At 50.4% G+C, this 15,637-nt stretch overlaps 2 protein-coding genes across 3 annotated transcripts; both read left to right on the top strand.

Annotated features, from left to right (window-relative positions):
* Nucleotides 1–609: 609 nt before the first annotated feature.
* On the top strand, nt 610–7,778 carry ICAM3 (intercellular adhesion molecule 3). Its single transcript, XM_074202166.1, has 10 exons — nt 610–700; nt 1,679–1,922; nt 2,413–2,499; nt 2,849–3,109; nt 4,679–4,996; nt 5,105–5,389; nt 5,506–5,757; nt 6,972–7,220; nt 7,308–7,470; nt 7,562–7,778. The coding sequence occupies exons 2-10, from the start codon at nt 1,895–1,897 to the stop codon at nt 7,776–7,778; spliced, it is 1,860 nt and encodes a 619-aa protein (XP_074058267.1). The 5' UTR covers nt 610–700; nt 1,679–1,894.
* Nucleotides 7,631–15,480, top strand: RAVER1 (ribonucleoprotein, PTB binding 1). 2 transcript variants are annotated; one of them, XM_074203353.1, is made up of 14 exons: nt 7,631–8,080; nt 9,144–9,210; nt 9,337–9,806; nt 10,100–10,291; nt 10,445–10,577; nt 10,664–10,764; nt 11,318–11,405; nt 11,735–11,925; nt 12,017–12,098; nt 12,222–12,337; nt 12,644–12,727; nt 12,995–13,129; nt 13,395–13,478; nt 13,567–15,480. In XM_074203353.1, exons 1-14 carry the CDS (start codon nt 7,862–7,864, stop codon nt 13,711–13,713), a joined length of 2,109 nt encoding a protein of 702 aa, XP_074059454.1. In that variant the 5' UTR covers nt 7,631–7,861; the 3' UTR covers nt 13,714–15,480. The 2 variants fall into 2 exon arrangements, with proteins under 2 accessions (XP_074059454.1, XP_074059455.1); XM_074203354.1 differs by lacking the exon at nt 13,395–13,478.
* Nucleotides 15,481–15,637: the final 157 nt, after the last annotated feature.

Below are 15,637 nucleotides of genomic sequence, written 5' to 3'. Positions count from 1 at the left end.
GCTCAGGAGAGAGACTAGTCCTAGAGGTACAGATCTGGGAGTCATCTACATAGGGATGATAATTCAATGGGAGAGGATGAGGTCACCAAAGGAGAGTGTAGAGACAACAGAGATCCCAAAAAGTCTTTGGGTATACCCTCAGGGAGTGGGGCATGGATGATGAGTCAGAAAAGGTGTGCTGTGGGGGAGGGGAGTCAGGAATAGAACCGTGGGAGGAGAACCAAGAGAAAGCTGTCTCATGAAATTCCAGACAGGCAAAAGTATGATCAACAGGATCAAGAAAAGGACTGAGAAAAGGGCACTGGATTTATCAAATATGATATCATAGCCTAGAGTGTAATCAAGATGGCAAAGTGAGAGGAAGCATGGTTACCCAACACACCTTTGCCACAATGACTTAGAATGCACCAGTTGAATTACAGGTACATGGAGAGGGATGCCCTTAGTAAGGCAGGCCACATCATTATCAGAAACTAAGGAGGGATGATGTCTAAGGCATTCTCAGCTGGGAGTGGGGTGGGGGAATGGAGGAAGTTCATGGTAAATAACTGACTTTTGCTTTCTCAATAAAGTATGACGCAAAGTTCTCAGCCGAGAAGATGGATGGAGGGAGGAGGATTGTGAGTGGAGGTCTGAGGGGAAGACAGAAGGTTTGGTATAGCTGCTGTGAGTGGTGCTAGAGAGAATCAATTAGCAGAAGGTAAAAGTATTGTTCTATTGAAGTTGATATTAGATAACAGAAATTTGTAGCAGATTCAAGATTGCATAACTTCTATCCATATTTGGAAACAGGGGAATGAATATTCTGCAATGGAGCAGAAAAACTAGATGGTGGGAGTGATTTAAGGTTAGCTTCTGAGAAGGATTTTGATGGTGATATGATAAAGGAGCAAGAAATTTCAGAGTAGAGGAGAGAACTGTTTAACTAGAAGGTCAAGAATGGAAGTGAAACCAAAACAATTGACTCGATTTCTTTGAAGGAGGCTAAGGGCTGGAAGAAATAAAAGTCAGGGTGATGATGAAGAATTAAGCCAGTTATAAGGCATGGGGGAGAGAGAAAATTATAAGAAACTGTGGTCAGGGTCAGCTAGGTGGTACAGTGGATAGAGCAATGGCCTTGGAATCAGGAAGACCCAAGTTCAAATCTGACCTTTGATGCTTAATAATTGCCTAGCTGTGTGACCTTGGGCAAGTCACTTAACCCCTTTGCCTTCAATAAATAAAATTAAAAAAAAAGAAATTGTGGTCAGGGAAAGGAATTTCTAAATTCTTCAGAATGGAAGTGGAACATGAATGGAGGATGGGGAGGTTCAGGGTATGTTAGTCCTTATGGGAGTTGAATTGGAGTGGAAGGATAGGTCTTCGGAATTGAGGTGACTGAGAAATTGAAAGGCTTAAGAGGGAATATCAATGGGTGAGTTGAGGTCTCCTTGTGTAAGGCAGGAATTGAGGTACCTCCAAGAAATACTCTGAGGCAGGTACTAAGCTTCTTGGGAAAGAAGGGAGTAGATTCAGTTAGATATTTGGATAGGGATCAAGATGGTCTCATGGATAGAGATCTGGGCCTAGAGTCTGAAAGACTTGAGTGTAAATCTCGTCTCAGACACTTCACTTAATCCCTATCTGCCTCAGTTTCCTCAGTTGTAAAATGGGGATAATAATATCACCTTTCTCCCAGGGTTGTTGTGAGGATCAAATACAATGATACTTGCAAAGACCTCAGCACAGCATCAGAATAAAAGAATTTAAGAGTTGCAAAAGACCTCAGCAACCATCTGGCCTGACTCATAGCAGAGAAAGAATTCCCACTCAGCATCTGTGACAAGTAGTGCTCCAACTTCTTCTGGAAGACTTCCAGTGAGTTGGAACACATTCTTTCTGAAGACAGCAGGTCATGTATGGGGTTATCCCTAACCTAACAGGTAGGACACTGCTACAGATTTCAAGCTTCAATGACCACTTTCACTTGTTCTTTGTTCACTTTGTTCTCTAGCCCTAAATGCTGTGATCTTTTGTGATTTTCCCACTTGAGAACAGAATATAAGCCCAGGCACCAAAGCTGGGCAAAGAACATTTCTTGTAGGACAACTGGTTCCTCCTCCCCCAACTCTAGTTCCACCATTCAATCCTCAGGTTTAGCAGAAAGGAAGATCTAACCCAACGGTTGGCCAAGGGCTTCCTGTAGGGGGTGGGGATTAGTGATTTCATGCAGATCAGAGATGCTTCATTGGGGACTGGAAAATTGTCTCATGGGCTTGGCCTCATCCTTCTCACTGAGCAGCCTCTCTTCGGGGAGTCACAGGCTCAAGAGTTGCCACTTCCTCTGAGGTAAAAGCCTCTACTTAGAACCTCTGCCCCTACCCCCACCCCTACCCCCCGGAAGACAGGAGGCTGCCCCATTTCACTCTTCAGCTACTCAACCCAGGCCCTCCATGGCACTCCTGAAAACTTGGCCCAAGTCGTTTCTGAAGCTGCTGGTTTTTGCTGTCATACTCTCAGGTGAGACACTGGCAAAGAATAGTTAGCTGTAGTCCCAGGGATCTTGCACTCTTAACTAAGAGAAGGGCAAGGAGGGGACTGAGAGACCTAGTTTCTGTACTCAGGGAAAGGAGGGGTTTTATCCGTATGTACCCTGGAGCCCATGAGGATAACCTGGAGGGCAGTCCCTACTAATTTAGCCCTGCTTGGTCTCAAGAAGAGGTTAATTCCTCAGAGGGTAAAAGGAACTCTAGAATTTCTGTGTCTCTAGAATTTGGTTGGAAGGGTGAAAAGAGGGCCTAGACAGTAAATCAGGAAGAAATCTGTAAAAAGAAATCTTGAGGCAACTGCCATAGGTTTGTGTTTGCAGGGGCTCCAGGAAACATATGGATACAACCCCTTCATCCAGTGATCACTCCTAGTGGAAACGTGCAAGTGAATTGCAGTACAAACTGCACGCAGCCAGAGCGCATTGGCCTGGAGACTCAACTTAACAAGATACAAGTAGACAACGGGACCGGATGGATAGTATTTCTATTAAGAAATGTAACCCAGGATAATCAACTCCACTGCTTTGCCAACTGCATTGGGGAAGCTCAGATGCTCTCCAGTACCAATATCACTGTGATTCGTGAGTGTTTGTATTGGAGGGGGTATGCACCATTACTGACTATGACCCAGAGTCATACCTTGGACAGAGCAACTAAGGTCTTGCTATAGGTTTATTGACATGCAGAATAACAAAATTTCCTGGGCATGGGCAAATGTGTTTCCTAAAGTCTTCCCAGGCAGTTCACCCATGCTTTCATTGCTATCCATGACAACCATCCCTACTACCTCTAGGAGCTCTCTAGTACCTCTCTCCTCTGGAGGTCTCCTTTCATTCTAATCCATGAAAGGGTCTCACCAAGATCCTCTGAGGGAACTGGTGACCCTCTCTCTTAGCATGCTAAACCCCAAGCATCTGTTGTTGAGTGCCAACTGGGGTATCAGGCACTATGCTAAATGCTTGACAGATATGATCTCATTTAATCTTCACAAAATCTCTAGGAGGCAAATGCTATGATGATCCCCATTTTAGTCAAGGAAACTGAGGCAAAAAGAAGTGACTTGCCCAGATAACATTATCTGAGGTTAGATTTGAACTCAGGTCTTCCAGACTCCAGGCACAGTGGAGTCAGGCCTAGATGCTCAATCTGAGCCAGTAAGGTCCCCTTATCAGGCAAGACTCCCATGGCTGGTGGGTCAGGTGAGAGCACATGCCATGAAAGACTGTGGGTATAGGAGCCTGTGATGCTGGAATTTCATGTGCCATCAGTGACCTATGGAGGATCTGGATAGGTTGTGTGCCATGAATGCTACAGGGTAAGAAGTCAGGAAGCAAAGAAAGCAGATCTCAAGAGCTGTTACTTCGTCTGAGGGACAATCAGTTCAACCTCAGTTTCCTCATCTGTAAAATGGGCCAAGGCAATCAATCAACATTTATTAAGTGCCTAGTATGTATGGGGGATATAAAATGAGGCAAAAGACAGTCCCTGGCCCCAAGGAGCTTATAATCAATGGGGAAGATGCATACAGGAAAATAGGACATAAAAAACAGGGGAAAGGCATTAGAATTAAGAGGGGTTGAGAAAGGCTTCCAGCAAAGGATGGGATTTTAGTTGAGACCTAAAGGAAGGGGGGAGGGAAGAGGAGGGAAGGGAGTCAGTAGTTAAAGTGCAAGAGGAAGATTTTTTTTATGCATGAGGGACCTCAGAGCTGAGATATGGAGCATCCTGTTGGAAGAATAGCTAGATGGGGAGTGCCACTGGATCAAAGAAGTTTGGCAAGTAAGGAAAAGTGTAGGAAGACTGGAAAGGGAGGTGACTGGTGGAGCAGCAGATAGAGCACCAACCCTGAAGTCAGGAGGACCTGAGTTCAAATGTGACCTTAGACACTTGGCAATTACCTAGCTTTGTGATCTTGGGCAAGTCACTTAATCCCATTGCTTTGAGAAAAAAAAAAGGAAGACTGGAAAGATAGGAGGGATGAAGGGATCAGAATGCCAGATGAGCACTTTGTATTTGGGGCAGGTCCTCTTAAATCAAGTTTCACTGTGTTGCTTTCAAAGCTGGAATCATTCCACTATGAGCAGGTGGAGGGAAACTAGGGCAATCCTCTACTCCCACAGACCACTTGGAATTCTCTTCCCTCTTCCCAGAGCCGCCAGAACATGTAAAGCTTGATCCCCTGCCTCCATGGATCCTTGTAGGCCAGAATTTCACCTTTCGATGCCAAGTCTGGGGTGGGAAACCCAGGCAAAACTTGACAATGGTACTGCTTCGGGGATCTCAGGAGCTGAGTAGACAGACAGTCTCTGAACAAGACTTGGGAAAGGCGGCTGAGGTCACACTCACAGTCACAGCCAGGAGAGAGGACCATGGAGTCAATTTCTCCTGTAGAGCAGAGATGGATCTTCGAGCACAAGGACTAGAACTCTATCAGAACAGTTCAGACCCTGTGGAGCTCCACACCTTTGGTAAGGGACAAAACGAGCAGCTGGGTTGTGTTGAAGCCAATGGCCCTTTCCAGTCTATTCCCACCTGACTCAACTGCCTCTCTCTTCTGTTCTCCCTTGTCCTCTCAGCCCTGGGAAGCCCTCAACTCATGGCCCCCAAGCTTTTGGAGGTCGGGAAGGAGGAGACTGTAAGCTGTGAAGTTGACAAGCTCTTCCCAGTGGAGAATGCCCAAATCCATCTATACCTGGGAGGGAGAAGTTTGAATCCTACAGTTATCAGGAACCAGCACACACTCAGGGCTACAGCTATAGCAACTGTAGCCAAGGGGGAGAGAGAGGGCCAGTGGGAGCTGACTTGCAATGTGACCCTGGGAGGTCAAAACCGGGAAGTCCAGAAAAATCTGACCATCTACAGTAAGAAGAGTCACATTATGAGGCTGAGAAATTGGGAGGGGGGTAGGGCAAAGATAAAGTCAGGGCTCTGTTCAGCTCACTAAAACTACCACAATGGTCCCTGTTCCTTTCCCCAGGTTTCCCTCCACCTAACCTAGTGATCAGTGAGGCCAGTGTACCTGAGGGGACCCTAGTGAATGTGACCTGTGTGGCAAGAGCAGGGGCCAGGGTGCGGATAAATGGGACCAGATGGTCATCTGGTGAGATTGCCCAGCTCTCCCTGAATGCCACTGAGGAATACGATGGGGCCTGGATTACCTGCCAAGCTGTTCTGGAACTGCTGGGAGAAACGTTATGGAGGAACAAGAGCCTGCAGCTTCTAGTCCAGTGTGAGTACTACTTTTTTTTTTTTGCAAGGCAATGGGGTTAAGTGGCTTGCCCAAGGCCACAGGGCTAGGTAATTATTAAGTGTCTGAAACCGGATTTGAACCCAGGTACTCCTGACTACAAGGCCGGTGCTTTATCCACTACGCCACCTAGACGCCCTGAGTACTACTTCTTGATCACCAAGTTCTTGTGCTGTTCAGGCAATGGGAGAAATAAATAATATACTTGCTATAGACTAGTAAGTTCAAAACCCTATATTGAGCCCCTGGAGAATATAAAAGATGAAAAATACCCTATCTGCTGCTCTCAAAGGTGCTTAGTTAAGATGGAATAAATATATACAAATTTCTCACACAATAGGCTATTGTGTAGAATGAGGTCAGGGCAAAGGATGGATCCAGATAAATTAACTTTGAGAAAATAACCAGAGAATGTTTCATGGAATTGGTGGGAGCTGAGCTGAGGATTTCAACAGCCATTTGGAAGGATGGGCATTGAAGGTATGACAGAGACAGTGTAGGAAACAGCTTTGTTGGAAACAAACTAAGCAAAGGGGAAGATTATGCAAGACTGGAAAAGTAGGTTGAAATCAGCCTGTAGAAATTAATAATACAGGGGCAGCTAGGTGGCGCAGTGGATAAAGCACCAGCCCTGGAGTCAGGAGGACCTGAGTTCAAATCCAGATTCAGTTTAAGGCAGGTCATTTAATCTCTATTTGCCTAAGCTTCCTCATCTGAAAAATGGGAATAATAATAATTATTAATAATAATAATGATAATAAAATGATGATGGTGATGATGATGCTGATGAAGATACCTCCCAGGGTTGTAAGTATAGTAAGCTCAATATGTGTGTGTGTGTGTAAATTAAAAAAAACCTCTTGAGTAACCCTGTAAGGTTAAATAGTATAGGTATTTATTAAGCCTATTTTATAGGGGCCCAGAGAAACTAATTGGCCTTTTATGGTCACACAGTGAGTCAAGTGTAGAAACTGCACAATGTCTCAGAAGTTTGTGCTTTATGCTTAAAGGTAACAGTCATTGACCTGGGCCTGATTATTAATGATAATAAAACGAACAAAAGAAAACAAAGGCGTGCTTTAGGGTTCACAGGGCACTTTGCGTGTCCCACTTTAATCAGATAAACATCCCTGACTCCTTGCTCTGGCTCCCGGGGCTGGAACTGGGGGAGTCAGCAGCATTCCTGGTTTCCACAGATGGCCCGCGCCTGGATGAGGCCGGCTGTCCAGGGCGGTGGACCTGGCGGGAAGGGACCATGCAGGTCCTGCAGTGCCGGGCCAGGGGGAACCCCGTCCCGACGGTGACCTGTATCCGGGACAACGATCAGGGCAGCCTGTCTGTCGGGGTCCCGGTGCCCGTCACCAGGGCCCACGGGGGCGCTTATCGCTGCAGCGCCCGGAGCCGGCGGGGCCAGGCCGCCACGTGGGTGACGGTGACCGTGGAGGGTGAGTGACCGGCGGGCAGGGGCCGGGCCGGGCCGGGCCGCCTGGAGGCCTGACCCTCCCTCTTTCTCCCCTCCTCCCCGCCCGCAGAATCGCCCAGGGACTCGGTGCCCATCGTCATGGGGCTGCTGGTGGCCGTGGGCGTCGTGGTCCTGGTGGCGACGATCGCAACCGTGCTGCTCCGGGGGAACCTCCACAAAGGCAGTTACTACCCCCAGATGCTCCCCTTGCAGAATCGGGGCGCCCACGTCGCGTGCGCCCAGGAGCCCTAGAGGCCCGAGCGCGGAAGCTTCGGCCCGGGTCAATAAAAGCTACTCCCGAGCCCGCCTCCGGCCTCTTCTTAGCGCTCCGTGGTACGTCCGCCTGCCGCGCGGGGCGGGGCCACGGGGAGGCGTGCTCACCGCTTCCGCCGGCCACTTCCATCACGTCTGCCCACCTATAATAGGCGGCCAAACGCCAATTAGGGAACAGAGCTCGCCTGTGAGTGGACAGGGTGCTGGCGAGGGAGGTTCGCAGCCAATGGGTCGCCAAAGAAGCGGAGGGAGGTGGGACTTGCCGTAGCCAATGGACGGGCGCGGCGCCGTTGCCGCTCTAGGCCGCTCCGCCCCGGCTCGCTGGTCCCAGAAGGCGCCGGGTTTCCCAAGATGGCGGCAGACGTGTCCGTTACTCACCGACCCCCGTTGAGCCCGGAGCCCGAGGCTGAGACTGAAGCGGGCGGCGTCGGGGAGCGTCGGGCGCTGGACGAGAAGCTGCCGCCACTAGACCCCGAAGAGGTGCGGAGCCGCCTGGAGCGGACTGAGCGCCAGTTCCGTAACCGCCGAAAGATCCTCATCCGGGGCCTCCCGGGGGACGTGACCAACCAGGTGCGACGCGGGGGGGGGAAGCGAGAGCAGCAAGGGAAGAGAGGCCGGAAGGACCCTCACACCCGGCGTGTGTTGGGGGGCGGACGGGGAAGGAAGCGAGACCACCGTGGGCGGCTCGGGTGGTCTGCGGGCTGGAGAGCTGGCGACGGGAGAGACCGAGGGACGTCCTGCGCCTGGGGGTGGGGAGGGAGTGGGAGCGACCAACGTGGGAGTTCGGGGCGGGGTGCGCCGAGGGAGCGTGCTGCGCGGGGGGGAGGGAGGCCGGGGAAGGGCCGAGGGGGCGTGGCGGTCCCGGACCGACCAACCGGCTTGGGCCAGACGGAATGATTGACGTGGAGGGGTGGGGGCCGGGGAAGCGCTTTGGAGACGGCGCTGCGGCCCCCGGTGCGGGGGGACCCCGACCCGCTGAGCCTCCCTACACGGGCCCCTCCACACGCGCGCGCCCCAGAGCGCTGACTCCGCAGGTGAACTGGGAGGCATGGCCGGATTGCCCCCCGGCAAGCCTGCGGCCTTAGTGGGCACTTGTGCATGCCCCGGGCGCAGCCCCCTCCTCTGCCCCCAAGCACGCCAGTACTGCGAACGCGGACGAGCCACAGGAGATGGGGCTTCGGAAGGCGGTTTTTCCCCAGGAAGGAGAGCTCCGTTGTAAAGAAACGTCCATGCCCAGGCTGGCCGTCCCACGGCCCATGTTCTAGATCTCCAGTCTTGGAACCATGGAGAAGGAAAGGGGACAGATCTGGAGGCCATTTGGTTTCAGGGAAAATGCTGCTTGCTTCCGGCCTGATGTTATCGTGTCTGGACCGGGAGCTGCCAGTTCTAGTTGCTGCCCACCATTCCAGCTCTGCGGAGAACACCGTGTCTCCCAAGGAATGTTGTGTCTGGCACAGACAACTCAATCATTTTTTTCGCCCCCACAGCTTTCCTGTGAAGAACACTGTTGCTGTTAGCATCAAGGAACTGCCCCAGATCCTGGAATTTATTTCTTCTCTTCACACCTCTTCCCCCTCCCGATATCCCTAATTTTAGTCTCTAGGTGACTTTTTTGATGTGTTTATTTCTATAGGAAGTTCACGACCTACTCAGTGACTATGAACTCAAGTACTGTTTTGTGGACAAGTACAAGGGGACTGGTGAGTGTGGCTCTGGCTGGGGGTATAGAATAGGGAAGATGGCCCCCGGAAGGGTAAGAGGGTGAGTTTTTGCAGGCAGTTGTATCTGCTATAGTGATTCTGAACTCTGTGATCCCTCCACCTTAGCCTTTGTGACTCTGCTGAATGGGGAGCAAGCAGAGTCTGCGATCCGCAAATTTCACCAGAGCCACCTGAGGGATAAGGAGCTGTCAGTGCAGCTGCAACCCACGGATGCCCTGCTCTGTATCGCCAACCTGCCCCCTACCTACTCACAGCAGCAGTTTGAGGAGCTGGTGAGACCCTTTGGCAACCTGGAGCGCTGCTTCCTGGTGTACAGTGAACGCAGTGGTCACTCCAAGGGCTATGGCTTCGTGGAGTATATGAAGAAGGATTCGGCAGCTCGAGCCAAGTCAGACCTGCTGGGCAAGCCGCTAGGCCCCCGGACACTGTATGTTCATTGGACAGATGCCAGCCAGCTGACTCCAGCACTATTGCATTCACGCTGCCTCTGTGTTGACCACCTGCCCCAAGGCTACAGTGATTTGGATGAATTGCAACAGGCCCTCTCTTCTGTACACCCTCCCACTTTTTGTCAGGTGAGCAGTCCTAGCTCTGATGCCTTTATTAATAGGAATGTGGGAGGAACCTTAGAGTCCCCTTCATTTGTAGAGGAGGAAATTGGCCTAGAGACAGGGAATGACTTAATTGAGGTTCCATAGGTAGTGCCAGAGCCATAATTTGAATTAGGGTTTTGTGGCTCCAAATTTACTGGTTTTTCTCTTACATCATAATGACCTGTCCTTGGATTTCCTGACTTGCCTGTTCTCTAAACTGGGGGGTGGGTAGTGATCAGCTTTCCCATTCATTTCCTCTGTCTTTTGCCCCACAGCTCGCATATGGCCAGGATGGTCAGCTGAAGGGGTTTGCAGTACTGGAGTATGAGACATCACAGATGGCTGAAGAAGCCCAGCAGCAGGCAGATGGGATGACTCTGGCTGGGAGCCCTATCCGAGTGTCTTTCTGTGCCCCAGGCCCCCCTGGACGGAGCATGTTAGCTGCCCTCATTGCTGCCCAGGCTACAGTAAGTAGACCTACCTGGACACAGAGCAGTAAGCTTACTAAGAAACCCATGTTTTCTGAGCTTTGGAGAGATCTTGCTTTTGTGTCTGCACCTGGGTTATCTTCTATGTGGGAGTGCTAGACTATGAGTGGATTCTTTGGTTTATCTTTTAAGGCTCTGAACAGGGGGAAGGGGCTTCTGCCTGAGCCAAATATTCTTCAGATCCTCAGTAGCTTAGGACCTCCTGCATCTCTACAACTTCTCTTGAATCCCCTGCTGCATGGTCCTGGAAGTGGAAACAAGCAGGGTAAGTTTCCCTTAATGCCTAAGATTGTTCCTGGGTGATAGGGAATAGAGAGTAGGAAGAGTGAAGTGATTTTTCTGGTTTTACAGGCCTCCTAGGTGCACCTCCAGCCATGCCTTTGTTGAACAGCCCAGCCTTGTCTACAGCATTGCTCCAGCTCGCCCTTCAAACTCAGAGCCAAGTCCAGCAGGTACTACCTCCCCTCCCTACTTGGGCTATAATTCCATACTCTGTACCAGCTGTCCACCAGAGTCAGTATTTGGGCACAATTGCCAGGCAACTTTCTGTTCCTTTCTGTAGAAGCATAACTCTTCTTTTTACAGACTCGTTTGTCTGTGTCTGCCTGGCTGGCTATAAGTGACCTAGCTTCAGCCTGGGGGTCTTGTGGATGGATCATTGTGGTCATCTGAAAGTCCACTTTCCATCCCTGTTATCTAGGAGCTTTTCCTACCCAGAGAGAGCCCTGAGCCAGCTTCCCCTAAGGACTTTGACCTTTCTTTTGGCCCCTCCTTTTCTTTATAAGCCTCATCTTCCTGACTTTCTGGAATGAACTTTCACTTTCTGCTTTTGTCTGTCTTCCTTGGAATAACATTTGTCCTTCTTATTTGCTGATGAATACTTTACCTTTTCTCCCACAACTGGGGCTCCTGACTATATTTCCCCTTGGGTTATTTGACTGGACACCTTGTGCTCTTGGGTGTTTAAACTCATCTGATCTCTGACTTTGATCAAACTGTTTCTAGAAACCAGGAATCCTTGGAGACTCTCCCTTGAGTTCATTCCAGTCTGGAGCCCAGTCTGGCAACACTCTTCTTGGAGAGTTACCTGCAGGTAAATTGGGCTTGTGCTGCCCACTCTGCTTATTCTACAAAGTCATTCATTCAGGAAGCATGTAGTAAGTTAGCACCTACTGAATGCCAAACACTATGCATCTCTTTCTTTACATTTTGTATGAGAAAAATGGCATGGAAACATAATGAGAAATATAAAATCCACACGGAGTAATGATGGAGCAGCACAAACAATTTGGGACCATCTGAAACTATGCACAAGCTTCAGAAGAGATTAGATCCAGGGGTGTCAGGGTAGTTATTGTTTACAGGGAGTGGGCAGTGGAGAGTTGGGGCTGCCTCTGTTTATGACAGATCTTTTCTTTGTAGATATGCCTCCAGTTCGAGGGAAGCCACCATCTCTATTGCCACCACTGCTGGGCACAGGAGGGGGAGACCGTGAAACTCTGGCTCTGGGGGCTTCAGCCACTCAGCTTACCCCACCTCCTGCCTCCCTTCGTGGCTCTGTTCTGAGTGGATTACAGAAACTGAGTGAGAACGGACCACCACCAGCCTCTGGGGTAAGGCATAAACCCTTCCTCTGGGTGAGGGGCAGGCAGGATTATCAGAAGCTTTGCTTTTGCCAAAGGTGACTTGTGTTTTTCTGCCCAGGTCTCACTGTTGGGAGAGCCACCCAAGGACTTCAGGATCCCTCTGAACCCTTATCTAAACCTGCATAGTCTCTTGCCAACAGGTAGCCTGTCCAGTAAGGTGTCTAGGCTGGGAGTTGGGTTGGAGTAACCCTCTGGTTGGGAAGAGGTGTGGTACAATAACCTCTAAGGAGAACAAATCTAAAGATTCTTCTCTTTGGTCCCAGGAGGTGGCAGCAAAGCCTTTAACCTTAAATCCAGCGTGCTGGGCAGTGCTTCTAGTAGCCGTCTGTCCACTGATTCAGGCCTGTCCTCAGATGGCTATGGTTTTGACTACCCACCAGTAAGTCTCAGGGGCTGAGATCCTCTGCTCTTTCTTCTGTGTTCCTTTTTTTTTTCCAATTTGTCTCATCACATACATGAAGCCTCACACATTCTGTCTCATTCTTAATTCAACAACCAAAGAGCCTACTGACTTTGAAACATGCTCCCAAGTTCCCCCAAAGTAAGGCTGGCTCTGAGCAGGTTTTAGCTTAGGAGTGAGCAAAAAGGAAATTTCTGGTCAAGGAGACTACATGGGCTGTGGTTATGAAAGTATTTAGTCCCCCTCTCTGAACCCTTCCTTCCAACTGTATGGTCTTTTCCCCAGGACTTAGGACCACGGCGTATGTTTTCCCATCCCCGAGAATCTGTCGGACCCATGCTAGGGCCACTTGGGCATAGCAGACACAAGGTGAGAGAGTTCTCTTTTGTCCATCCTATCCCATTCCAACTCTCTTTTCCAATCTTTTTTTGTGTTTGAGTCGTTTTGTTTTTGCAAGGCAGTGGGGTTAGGTGACTTGCCCAAGGCCACACGGCTAAGTAATTATTAAGTGTCTGAGGTCAGATTTGAACTCAGGTACTCCTGACTCCAGGGCTGGGGTTCTATCCACTGTGCCACCCAGCTGCCCTTCTCTTCCCCAGTCTTAACCCTGGCCCCTGTTTTCTTGGCTCCCTACAGATGTCTCCCCCACCCAGTGGGTTTGGAGAGCGAGGAAGTACAAGTGGAGGACTCCCCCACTTTTACTCAGGCTCCCCTACCTCCTACTTCACCAGTGGTCTGCAGGCTGGCCTCAAGCAGAGTCACCTCAACAAGGTAAGATTCCCTAGTAGTCCCTGCTGAAAGTGGGAAAAGGGAACGCTAAGAACCCCTTGCCTGCCCTTGACAAGAGAAATCCCAAGCCTTGGAGGGAGGTGAAGCCTATTGGCAGAGATACCCTTTAATTGCGGGGGTGCTAAAGCCTCAACTTCATGAAAGAATTATGGGAAAGAGCAACTCGATCTGGTGAAAAGGCTCTGCAGGGCAGAGGGGAGATTAGCAAGAGTAGGATATTGAGACTGATGGCTCCCTCACCTCTCAGGTTGTTGGCTCGTCCCCCCTGGGCTCTGGAGAGGGTCTCTTGGGTCTGGGTCCTGGCCCTGACAGCCATGGCAACCTGATGAAGGTAAATGGCTTGGGGCAGGTGGTGAGTGGGGTAGATGGGGGGGAGGGGGACCGCCTTTCATCTGTTGCTTTGTACTTTGCATTCACAGACTCCCATGGGTGGCCAGAAACGGGGCTTCTCCCACCTGCTACCCTCCCCAGAGCCTAGTCCCGAAGGAGGCTATGTGGGCCAGCATTCCCAGGGCCTGGGGGGCCATTATGCAGATTCCTACCTGAAACGCAAGAGGATATTCTAATGAACCCCTGACCAGAATCTCAACCCTACCTTAGGCTGGCTGACTGCTTTTAAAGCCCACTTTCGGATTTCCAATTTAAAAAAAAAAACAAAAAAAACAAAGTGTATGTAAAGAACTTGCCTTCTGAACAGGGCCAGCCCCCTTAGACCCTGCCCCTTTCTCAGTAGAAATGGCTGTGCCAGGGGATAGGGGTTGTTCCCTCCAATACCAGCACCTTTTGACATCCTCCCTGGGGCCCTGCAGCTCTTGAGGCTCAGTGTTTCAGTGGTGGTGGAGGAAAAGAAAAAGTGGGGGTGTCCTCCAAGTAACAAGTAGGGACCAGACTGGGCAGGGGTCAGGGTGTCTTTTCTCCATACCCTGGGACCTGTCACTCTTCTAGGGCAATATTCTTACTCTGCCCCACTTTGGACTTCTGGGGGGGGGCCACCAGAGATCCTGTCCCCGAAACATTGTAGCCTTAAGAGGCCCCTAGGGTTTGTGACCTCAATCTTGCTTTCTTCTCAATACGCTTTTCTCTGTGACCCCTTTCTTCATTGTCTTCTCTTTTTTCTCTGTCCATTCTCTGTCATGTCTTTGTGTGTCTTGTCTTGCTCCTTTCTTTCTCCTTGGTGTCTCATGAGAGGCGTCTTGGGCTCCCTGGGTGGCTCCATCAGGCTGGGCCTATGTTGGATCCTGGGGTTTGAGTGCCTTGGACATCATGCAGCTTCCTCCTTAGGGAAATCTGCATCTGTAGGTTGCCTTTAAATTTTTTTTAACAATTGTTTTTATTTCCTTGTGTGTGTGTTTTTTTTAATAATAAGCCAGGAAGAACCCAGGTCCCTGATTCCTGTGCATCCCCGGGAGCCTGGGAAAGCTCAACTTTCATATTTTCTTTATGGCTTTAAAATTCTTAGCCATACCTTAGAGGTGATTTTTTTTTTTTGCCCCTACCCTTTATTTTGAAATGCTGCAGGTGTGGCTACCTCCCATTGCCTGCAGCTGCTTCTGATCTTCATATAGAAATATCCCTTCCTGTGTCCCCACATGCCTTAAGGCCCTGAGCCTCAGCCCTGCTCAGTCCAGAGAACTCCGCATCTGTGGTTCATTCTGAAGCTGCTGGGGCTACCCTTCTCTCTCCTTAAAACTCAGGACCAAATAAGCTGAAAGAGGAAGGGGCAGATTGGGAGGTGATCCTTTAAGTCAGCCCCTCCCCTCATTAGCTATGCTGGGGAGTGACTGGATTGCAATCCAGCGGTTGCAGAGGTCTCCTTTGAAATAAAGCTTTATCTTTCATTTCACCCCCCCCCAGTTGGTTTTTATGAAATTATTTCTTCCCGACTGTGTCAGCTGGAGACCCCCAGCTGCCCCCTAGCCCTAAGGCCAAAGTCTCCATGCAGAATGATATCTTCTTGTTCCCAGGGAGAGGAAAGGGCCATCCCAGGCCGCTTCTTTTAGGGTGGGCTGCCCCTCTCCCAATTCAAGTGAGCCAACCCCCTCTAGTGCCTCCATGTGCCCCGGCACATCACCTCATATGCCTAACCCTCACCCCCCTGCCCCCCCAAAGACTTCCTGCCATGCGTTTCCCATTGCACTCCAATGTTTTCTAGATTCCCTCTCGGTCTACTTTATCTCTGGGCCAGCTCGGCTCACACCCGCGGCCTCTGGACCGGCCCTGCGTCCTCCGGAGCCCTGGGTGGGGGTGGCGGCTCTGTCCTCTTAAACACGACTGTCCCTTGAAATCCACATTTGCTGAATTAAAGTTTTTAAGTAAAAGTGATTTTAATGAAAGTGGCGCGTGTGTGGTTCTTCGCCAGCGGGCAGGATTGTGCCCGCGGGGCGGGGCGGGGCGGGCCCAAGGCCGGCTCCGCGGCCTGCATGACCTCGCCATCTTGGGCCAAGAAGGCGGGAAGAGAAGCCGAGGGCCGCCTGGCTCTGCCGGGAACCG

The sequence above is a fragment of the Macrotis lagotis genome, chromosome X (assembly GCF_037893015.1).
Source record: "Macrotis lagotis isolate mMagLag1 chromosome X, bilby.v1.9.chrom.fasta, whole genome shotgun sequence".
Taxonomy (NCBI): domain Eukaryota; kingdom Metazoa; phylum Chordata; class Mammalia; order Peramelemorphia; family Peramelidae; genus Macrotis; species Macrotis lagotis.
The sequence above is the reverse complement of the archived record's forward strand: the minus strand, read 5'-3'. Positions and strand labels throughout refer to the sequence as shown.